Source organism: Ipomoea triloba, chromosome 11 (genome assembly GCF_003576645.1).
Source record: "Ipomoea triloba cultivar NCNSP0323 chromosome 11, ASM357664v1".
Taxonomy (NCBI): Eukaryota; Viridiplantae; Streptophyta; class Magnoliopsida; order Solanales; family Convolvulaceae; genus Ipomoea; species Ipomoea triloba.
This window is the reverse complement of record NC_044926.1, coordinates 3688392-3697916: the sequence shown is the minus strand read 5'-3', so window position 1 is coordinate 3697916 and position 9525 is coordinate 3688392. Positions and strand designations below refer to the sequence as shown.

General features: G+C 37.1%; 2 protein-coding genes across 2 annotated transcripts; one reads left to right on the top strand and one right to left on the bottom strand.

Moving 5' to 3' along the window:
- Positions 1 to 278: 278 nt before the first annotated feature.
- On the bottom strand, positions 279 to 3657 carry LOC115996746 (30S ribosomal protein S21, chloroplastic). The gene is made up of 2 exons (XM_031236136.1): positions 3193 to 3657; positions 279 to 625 (listed from the first exon to the last, which is right to left on the bottom strand). Exons 1-2 carry the CDS (start codon positions 3630 to 3632, stop codon positions 508 to 510), a joined length of 558 nt encoding a protein of 185 aa, XP_031091996.1. The 5' UTR covers positions 3633 to 3657; the 3' UTR covers positions 279 to 507.
- Positions 3658 to 5626: 1969 nt separating this feature from the next.
- LOC115996745 (elongator complex protein 3) lies at positions 5627 to 9522 on the top strand. Its single transcript, XM_031236135.1, has 8 exons — positions 5627 to 6195; positions 7129 to 7198; positions 7279 to 7451; positions 7709 to 7883; positions 7988 to 8154; positions 8341 to 8560; positions 8706 to 8810; positions 9027 to 9522. The coding sequence occupies exons 1-8, from the start codon at positions 5726 to 5728 to the stop codon at positions 9336 to 9338; spliced, it is 1692 nt and encodes a 563-aa protein (XP_031091995.1). The 5' UTR covers positions 5627 to 5725; the 3' UTR covers positions 9339 to 9522.
- The last annotated feature ends 3 nt before the right edge of the window (positions 9523 to 9525 follow it).

The following is a 9525-nucleotide window of genomic DNA, read 5'->3' as shown; positions in this document are numbered from 1 at the left end:
TTTAGTTTATAAATAATTAACTAATTTTAGTTTATAAATAATTAATACACAAAATTCGGGTTTAGAAAGAAAAAAAAATAAAAAAATACATGTTTCTAAAATGGTAGGCTAGAGTGGTACTTTTTGTGGTAGTTTAGTACAGGCTAACTGGGAAAAGGACAGGAGGAGAAATTGCTTCTTTTTCTTATAATTGATTCCATTGTATAGGTGATTGCCCCTTCTTAGGAGCCAATCAATCCAGTGAAAGATGGTTGGAAGTTAAGTGTGAAGGCTACTTCTCACCAGCAAATTCTATTTAATTAGCGACGCATCTTTGCATCCACATATTTAACAAGGCAAAGGAAAAGACAAGAGATTCTATTACTTGAAAACACCTAACATCTCAACACCTTCATGGTATGATGGTACCTTTTTTTTTCCTACTAGAAGATAGGTTCACTGAACACATTAAACAAAATTCATTTTACAAATCCCTGCGTGGCGAAACTTTTCCCTTCCCAGAAACGTTTAAGTATATGGCGCTTCAACATCACTGATGTCCCAGTTATCTTCATCTGATTTATAACCCTCCTCATCTTTCCGACTTTCAGCTATACCCTGCTGTTGAACTCTTGGTGGAGGGCGCCTGATAAACAGAGAGAGTGTAAAGAACTGTGAATCTTTTGTCACTGCCTAACCATTTTCCAGCAAATAACAATAAGAACACTGAAGAGTATACAAGTTAGACACCGAAGTGCAATGCTTTGAATCCAAAACGCAGCAATATGAGCTAGAGTAAAGCAATAGAGAAATATGGTTACCAGTTCTATTGAGAATTGATGCACAAAATGGTATACGTGATTGCATTAATACAATATCATACATGCTTCAAAACACTCTGTCTAACAAACCTTTAAAATCTGCCAAAACTAAAGTTAGCAAGTACTGCAGAATAAAGGCCTATAAGCAATTCACATCTGTTAGTACAGGCAATAAAAGTGTGCTAAATGACAAAGGGTAGATACAATTTAAGTAACTATTACACGATAAGAGGATTCAATGTCAGGATGCAGTATTACAGTTAAATTTGCCAATCTTTTTAAAGTTAGAAGCAATTGCTCCAGAGTGAATGAGTTTCATTCTGATCTGTAGAAGAAATTTGACTTGGAGACTGAAATGGAAATACTCCATGTCTCCATGCATATAAAAGTTACAGAGTATGTAATTATTTTCAAAATAGTCCATTAATTCAAAATTTTAAACTTCAAAAATTCCATATCACAAATGTGAAGTTTCCACCTAACATCCCACGATCCCAGTTTTCAATGATCAAGGCAAGAACGAGCCAATTGGCAAAGGCTATAGATTTAGTAATCAGTGCTTCACTTACCTGGGCCTCCTCTAAGACATCCTTTCATATCAAATAGAATTTAGAGGCTTACTTTCCAAAAAAAAAAATGGAAACATTATATGGTTTCAGTTTTCCAAAAACTTATGAAACTAGACTCCCACATTTATGAATCAGAACTTAGGAATACTACTCCCTGTTATCCCTTATGTTAGCCTTTTATATTCATCCCCTTTGGTTTTTACAATGGCTTCCAGCAATTTATTTATTTTTGAATAATTTGATGTATATGCACCGGTAACCAGAGAAATATCAATGATGTCTATGATGACAAATAATCTGAAATGTTCACACTCTGAAAATTATTGTATCTGGCAAATCAAATATTCTTCAGAAATTGTCTTTAAAGTAGAGAGTGTAATCACACTTAATATATCTGGCAATTATCAATTGTATCTTTGTAATGGAATGAAAAGAATGATTAGATGAGAATATGAGATAATGTCTGTAGGAAGGGAGAAAACAAAAAATAAATAAATAAGACATTTAAAATGTAGAAGACTAGCAGCAAAGTATGATTCCTACATACATGGTTCCAGAAGCATTCTGACACTGAAAAGCCTACTCAAAAGCTTAACTACACTTTACCTACAACTTCCAGCACGAATCTACTCACGGTTAAATGCTTGAAAAGCAGAAACTTCGAGAAACCCGAGAAATGATGAAAAAGTTTAATGTCATTGTTTTAGGGGAAACTCAAGTTCAAAATTTTCAGTCCGTATAGCTCCATCTATAAGTAGAAGTTTGCTTCTCATTTCATTTATGCGAATAGCATTTCATACATATATAAAGTAGTTGCCTCACACTGGACTCCACTTTCTAACCAAACCGCTCCAACCAAATGCCAAAACACTAGCAGTCACACAACATGCAAAAGATGAGAGAACCCTAAACTCCATTGTTGTATCCTTTTATTCCCCACCAAAAATGGTGTCCACATTACAAAACTAACCACATCCATCACAACCCAACTTTCCTAAAGAGAATTCCCATCCAAAGCTATTTCCTTTGATTTTCTTCCTTTGTTATTTTCTTTTCTGCAGACTGCAGCTGCAATTCTCTTTCGTTGTTTCCACTGCTCCTTGCAAATTGGCTAAAACTAGAACTGCAGGTTTTCGTATGCTTTAAAAGACTTTTAGGAAATGCTTCTAAGACAACCTATTTTTGGATATTTGGCTGTTAAGCTTAAGACTAAAATTCTAAGCTTTAATCAATATCTTTGATGAGTTGAACACTTGAATAGCACCAGGCCCAAGTGCCATTGAACTCAATATTGCTTTATTGCATTAGGAATATACATATACCAAACATTATACCATGGACCATGGTTTATAATGTAAGATGAACCATTGACATAAGGTTCATTTTTAATACATTGAATGTTTTTTTTTTGTATACTAAATGTTCATTATTTGGTATACTACCTTAACATGAAATTTCAGTAAAGATGAGCATTTATCTATGGTCCACACTGCAATGTGGACAATGGTCCATAGTATAATTTGCCTACATTTATACTGCGTAGTGCACTATTTTGAGTATTATCCTGTTTGTGTTTTCAAAACATATTAATTTATACACGGAGATACATTTTTATATAGTCTTATGATGAAGAAATGATAAATTTGTGCTAATAATCGCTCAATCTGACCATACAAAAAAACTTCCAATTGAAATTCCAAAAATTAAAATAGAAAATGGATTAAATACCAACAATGACGATAATAAACAGCATTTATAATCCTTAGTATATATATATCAGATACATTTGAATGCTTCATACGGTTGAAGGGTAAAGCATTAACCTCATTCGATTGCGCCTGGCAGCATCACGGGATTTGCGTTTCTTCTTCTCCTGAGTGGTCTCAAAGAACCTCCGGCGCCTACATTCCCGTATAATCCCAGCCCGGCTGACCTCGCGGCGTAAGCGGCCGAGAACTCGCTCTCCCGGCTCGCCCTCGCCGACGATGATCCCGACGTTGCAGTACGGATCGAACAAAGGATCGTTGGAAGATGGGAAGGAAGGAAACGCGGCCGAAACAAGCGAGCGACTATGGTGGCTGGTTTGGGTTACTGGGAGCAAGTTGGATGTTGCTTGTGAAGCGGAGAGAGGGCGGAAATGGAGCGCGGAGGAAGATAGAGAGAGGTGATCGCCGGATTTTGGGCGGGGGTTTATGGGAGAAGGGTTTAGGGGAGAACGGGAAGAGATGGACCCGGAGAACGACGGTGACAACGAGATGACCATTGTTGTTTACTTCGTTCTTTGATACGCTTTTAGCGGGCACAAATTATATTACTCGCCTAGTCTCTCGACTTATTTTACTCTACAACATGTTTTATGTTACTTCCCCTAATATTGTTTTCTTATACAATATATATATATATTTTTTAATATTACTAAGCCTACCACTGAGGCTCGAACCCACCACCTCCTATATAAAGGGAAGGGTTTGATGCCACTTAATATAGTCCGTAATAGTCCGTAAATAATAAAAGAAAAAATCACACTTTTGATCCCTTAATTGTTTTTTGATATGCAATATGATTTTTGGTTGTCAATTTTAAGAAATTAAGATCCCTCAATTGTTTCAACGGTAGACAATGTAATCATGCGATCAGGTTTCTAACTAACTAGTGTCAAAACTATGGATATTTTTGTAATTTCACAACATTAAAATTTTTATCCCCAATTTCCTCCCTCAACCATTAACGTATACCACTAACCCTAGCTATTCTTGTAACCCGACACCATAGCCATTGCTCATACTGGTGCAAAGAGGACGCGACTGCACAATTATGACTAATAATGACTGTAAGAAGATTAATGGCTCAAATACAACTCCTACATGTAAACATCCGAACTTCAACCATGTTTGTCTCATTCATTTATTTCTCGCATATGAGAATTTTATTTTTGTCTTGTTTTTGATGTTTTAAGTGATGTTAGCATGTGCAATGTGTTGGGTTCTGAGATTATTGCTTAGTCGGAACCTTTTGTAGTTGAATAACACTACATTTTATATGGATCATTTGTTGTTGCTTTTGTTGTTCACTTTTTATACCCACATGCCAAAGATGGGACTCATTGGTAGTGTACTGATTCTGTAGTTATTTTACTTTGAATGGAAGTTCTTTTTCCTTCTTGTAAAATAACACTTACATTACTGTTTATAGATGTTGGTGAGGAATCCTTCGTGTTTACCATAAAACTGTATATTGGTGGGGATTTGGTATGGCAGCTAACATTTTTTTTTTGAGTATTATTGACTCTGTTACAATGTAGTATATGTTCATAACTACTTTCTCAACCAAACGAAGCACGAAGAGCCAATAATGCCTCCACTTGAGGCTCGAACCCACCCCTCTCATGTATGGCAAGTAATATTTGATTATAGGGATAGTGTAATGAGTATTTTGATCATTTCAATTGTAATGAGGGCAATACATTGGATTTAAGGAAAATGGTAAAACAATAAATGTTTTGTGATACAGAGGTACAATTTTAGGTTAAGGTTAAGGGTAGACAAATTTTAAGAAAAACTCGAGTGAGGAAACTAAGCACTGATATAGACATTCTAAGTATTATTTCAGAGGTTCCAACAAATAAGGAGTTGGATATATATGTTGAACATTTATATGATGATTAATGGTGCGAAGTAGAGATATATAGCTCTTTGGTAGATGATGCATATTGTATGATGGCCTAAATGAGACAAGTGAAGAAGATGATTATGATTGTATAGGAGATGATAGCCAAAACGTATGTGAGGAAGACAACAATCTTGTTGGCATTGGTACTAGTTCTAAGCAGGTGAACAATGATGTTGAGGTAAAGGTTGATCGTGTACAATCTAAAGAATCTTTTATGAGTTTAGAGAATTCAGATTTTGAGGGGGAAGTTAATTTATAGAACGTTTTTCAAGAAAAGAAACTTGAAAAAAGATGGGTTTAAGTTTGTTTTGAGAATGATTTTTAAATGTCTATATTAGTTTAAGTAAGCTTTACTTTCAAAAAAAAAAAAGTAGACTTTAAAGTATCATGAAGCAATGAGAAGAAAATATGTGAAATTTATACATAATGAAGACAGAAGAGTAAGGGTAATTGCCTTCAAAAAAAAAAAAGAAAAAGAGTAAGGGTAATTGAAAATGTGCTCCACTATTTACCAAACACGGTCTAACACTATACCCCTCCTTTCCTTTCCCTTTATTTATTTATTTATTTTTATTTGCCAATTCCACTATTTCCATACACCCTACCGGGAGGGATTAAACCAAACAACACCGTTTTCAATCGAGCGTATAACTGCATTAGCCGCCACATTACTGATCGGGATCTTCCATGGCGACGGCGGCGGTTACTGAGGCGAGGAAGCTCCCTCGTCCGGGGAGGGGCGGCGTGGTGTCTCACGGCATGACGGAGGAGGAGGCTCGAGTCCGCGCGATAGCCGAGATCGTGAACAATATGGTGGACCTTTCTCGGAGGGGCAAGGACGTGGACCTCAACGGCCTCAAATCAGCAGCTTGTCGAAAATACGGCCTCTCTCGGGCTCCCAAGCTTGTAGAGATGATTGCGGCGTTGCCGGAGACGGAGCGCGAGTCGCTACTGCCGAAACTGCGTGCCAAGCCTGTCCGTACTGCCTCCGGTATTGCTGTAGTGGCCGTCATGTCGAAGCCCCATCGGTGCCCTCACATAGCCACCACTGGGAATATTTGTGTTTATTGCCCCGGCGGGCCGGATTCGGATTTCGAATATAGTACTCAGTCGTATACGGGTTACGAGCCGACCAGTATGCGAGCTATTCGAGCTAGGTAAGCGAGGGCTTTTTCGTCTTTTTGTTTAAACCCTAAACCCCATGTCTATATACCGTTTGCTCCTCTATATTGCTATTTATTTATTTATTTATTTTTATTTTTCATTCTGTATTCTTCTTATTTTTGTAAGTTAGATAGTTCAGTTGTAATGGAATTGAAAATTTGGTAGTTATAGTAAGTTCTCTTGCAACAGAGTTTCAACTTTGTATTAATTTTTGTTTCTGAATTATTTTTTAATTTTCCTAAGCTTGGCATTCACTATTCATGGAATTGGAATTGAAATAGTTTTAGGCAGTCTTAGTAAGTTTTGTTACATCATTTATTTTGAATTGTATGATTGACTTTTTAATGCTAAACAATAAGAATTGTTTTCTTTGCTAATGCCAAATGAAGACTAGTTATTTATGCAATTGAGCTATAGAACTTGGAATGTGTGCACTAGGTATGGTTTTGAGACTTGTTATAGATTGGCATTTTCCTTCCTGCAAGGGAATGCCGAATTTTGTTAATGTACAAAAGCTTTTTTGAAGGAAGATTCTTTGCACTCATTCAACCTCTGTCTGGCCATAAGTTTTGACCATGCTATTGGAATATTAGGAGGGCAAGTAATATTCTTTAGTATGAGTAATAAATATTAGGCTGACCAACATATCATTTTTCTTTGCATCTTGGGAAGTTTAATTAGCCTTAACAACTAGTCTATGCATTCTAATTTTTCCAGTATAGGCGTATAGCATCGCCCCATTTTCATTTTCCTCTCTATACCCCCCTTTCATTGTTGTAAACAATTTAACATTATATCTTGCATATGCCTCTTGGAGAAACTAGAGTTGCAGGCTTTAAAGATGTAAAAGTTATTTTAGAAAGAGAATGCATTGTGGTTAAGTTGATGCCATTGTTTTTCTAATTAATAATGCCTTAATAGTACAGATATAATCCCTATGTCCAGGCCAGAAGCAGGATTGATCAACTTAAGAGGTTGGGCCACAGTGTTGATAAGGTTTGTCATATCATAAACTCTATCCAGGTAGAGTTAGTTACCCTTCATCATTTGCTCATTTTGGAATACTTATTCTGCAGGTAGAATTCATCTTAATGGGAGGCACTTTTATGTCATTGCCAGCAGACTACAGAGACTATTTTATCAGGAATCTTCATGATGCTTTATCAGGGCATACTTCTGCCAATGTTGAAGAGGCAGTTGCTTACTCGGAGCATAGTGCTGTAAAATGTATTGGAATGACTATTGAAACGTGAGTAACTATTTCAATAAGTTTATTGCCATGTTAGTAACTACCAAGTACCAAATGCTTGCTTGTGCTGCAAAGTGATAATTGTGGACGTGAAACAAGTGATGTACTTCAGTACTTGTTGTCTTGTTCAGAATGTTACCTGCAAACAAAAATTCTTTCTTACTGAAATACAGATCTTTATAATGATTCCACTTGCTTGGGATGTTTGATTTAATGTGATGGAACATTTTCTTCATTATGCTTTATTTGAGTTGCAGGAGGCCAGATTACTGCCTCGGGCCTCATTTACGACAGATGCTTTCTTATGGCTGCACACGCTTGGAAATTGGGGTGCAAAGCACATACGAGGATGTTGCTCGTGACACCAATAGAGGCCACACAGTGGCAGCTGTGGCTGATTGCTTTTGCCTGGCAAAGGATGCTGGTTTCAAGGTACATTTGCTCTATCTTGTTTGCTTTGTTGCTGCTTGTTGTCTAATGTCAAACTTGAGCTAGCCTTTTTTTTTTTTTTTTAACATTTGACTTTTCCTCTGTAGGTAGTTTCTCATATGATGCCAGATCTTCCAAATGTTGGAGTTGAGAGAGACCTGGAGAGTTTTAAGGAATTTTTTGATAGCCCTATGTTCAGAGCTGATGGGCTTAAAATTTATCCGACACTAGTTATTCGCGGGACTGGACTCTATGAACTCTGGAAAACTGGAAGGTAAAATTTTTGTTTCTGTTATTGTATGGTTTTGTTTGCAGGGTTTTCTTCAGGTCTTTTAGCATTTCTGTTTTCAGATCATTGATCCCAAACTATTTTTCCTGCTACTACTGATCTGCTATATAAAGATCTCAAGACGATTTTTCTTCTTGAAGAAGGTATTTACTTGGTTGTCATTGTATGTAGATATAGAAACTATCCCCCTGAGCAGCTGATTGACATTGTTGCTCGAATCCTTGCAATGGTTCCCCCGTGGACGCGTGTTTATAGAGTTCAGCGGGATATTCCTATGCCTTTAGTAACTTCAGGAGTCGAGAAGGGAAATCTTCGTGAATTGGCCTTAGCTCGTATGGATGATCTTGGCTTGAAGTGTCGAGATGTTAGAACACGTGAAGCTGGAATCCAGGTGACTGGAATATTGTTACTGGACTTTCGATGCATTATTAGTGCTTGATTGCTGAAAGCTTCTGTTTCTTTTTTTCTTATTTTAGATTTGGTTAATTACCTCCTTTTTAAAATGTTACATTTTTTTATTTGGCGGTAAATATCAGGACATTCACCATAAAATTAAACCAGAGGAAGTTGAACTTGTTCGTCGTGACTATACAGCAAATGAGGGCTGGGAAACTTTTCTCTCATACGAAGATACACGTCAGGTACGCTATATCAATATTGACTTGCCCTTTTCTGCATTCTTCATTGCAGCTCCAACTCCACAGACCATAACAAGGGAACTTCAAAGTTAAAAGAAATAGTGCATTTTACCTATTTATTGAATTATTGCAACAGTATACTTCAATCTTCAAACTTGTGTTTATTATGAAGGCTGGCCTACCTGGTGCTGAAACCTCACGCGTTTCTTTTGAGTGCAGGATATTCTCGTAGGTTTACTTCGACTGCGCAAATGTGGAAAGAACGTAACTTGCCCAGAACTTACAGGAAGATGTTCTATTGTAAGGGAGCTTCATGTATATGGGACCGCTGTCCCTGTGCATGGGCGCGATGCAGATAAGCTGCAGCACCAGGGCTATGGGACCTTGCTTATGGAGGAGGCGGAGCGGATAGCTCGTCAGGAGCATAGATCGAAAAAGATAGCTGTTATCTCGGGTGTAGGAACCCGCCATTACTATAGGAAGTTGGGCTATGAACTAGAAGGCCCTTACATGGTAAAGTGTCTTGTATGAGATTGATTGATCATATGGAAGTTATTAGATTTGTACCTTGTGGTTTCTGGATGCTTTTAGTTGATCATAAGTTGAATTGTTACTTTGTACATTGTGATGCAAGCTCGCTGGTTTTGCAAGATTGGTATGTACCCGTCATTTCTCATACTAGTTGAGATGTTAAAATAGAAATTATTTATATTAAGCT

What these genes read in the sequence shown, in the direction of transcription:
- LOC115996746 (XM_031236136.1), bottom strand. Translation starts at nt 3,632, where the DNA reads ATGGTCATCTCGTTGTCACCGTCGTTCTCCGGGTCCATCTCTTCCCGT. An exon ending in GCCAGGCGCAATCGAATGAG is followed by an intron (nt 626 to 3,192) that starts GTTAATGCTTTA and finishes TCTGTTTATCAG; the next exon opens with GCGCCCTCCACCAAGAGTTC.
- LOC115996745 (XM_031236135.1), top strand. Translation starts at nt 5,726, where the DNA reads ATGGCGACGGCGGCGGTTACTGAGGCGAGGAAGCTCCCTCGTCCGGGG. An exon ending in ATGCGAGCTATTCGAGCTAG is followed by an intron (nt 6,196 to 7,128) that starts GTAAGCGAGGGC and finishes TTAATAGTACAG; the next exon opens with ATATAATCCCTATGTCCAGG. An exon ending in ATTGGAATGACTATTGAAAC is followed by an intron (nt 7,452 to 7,708) that starts GTGAGTAACTAT and finishes TTTGAGTTGCAG; the next exon opens with GAGGCCAGATTACTGCCTCG.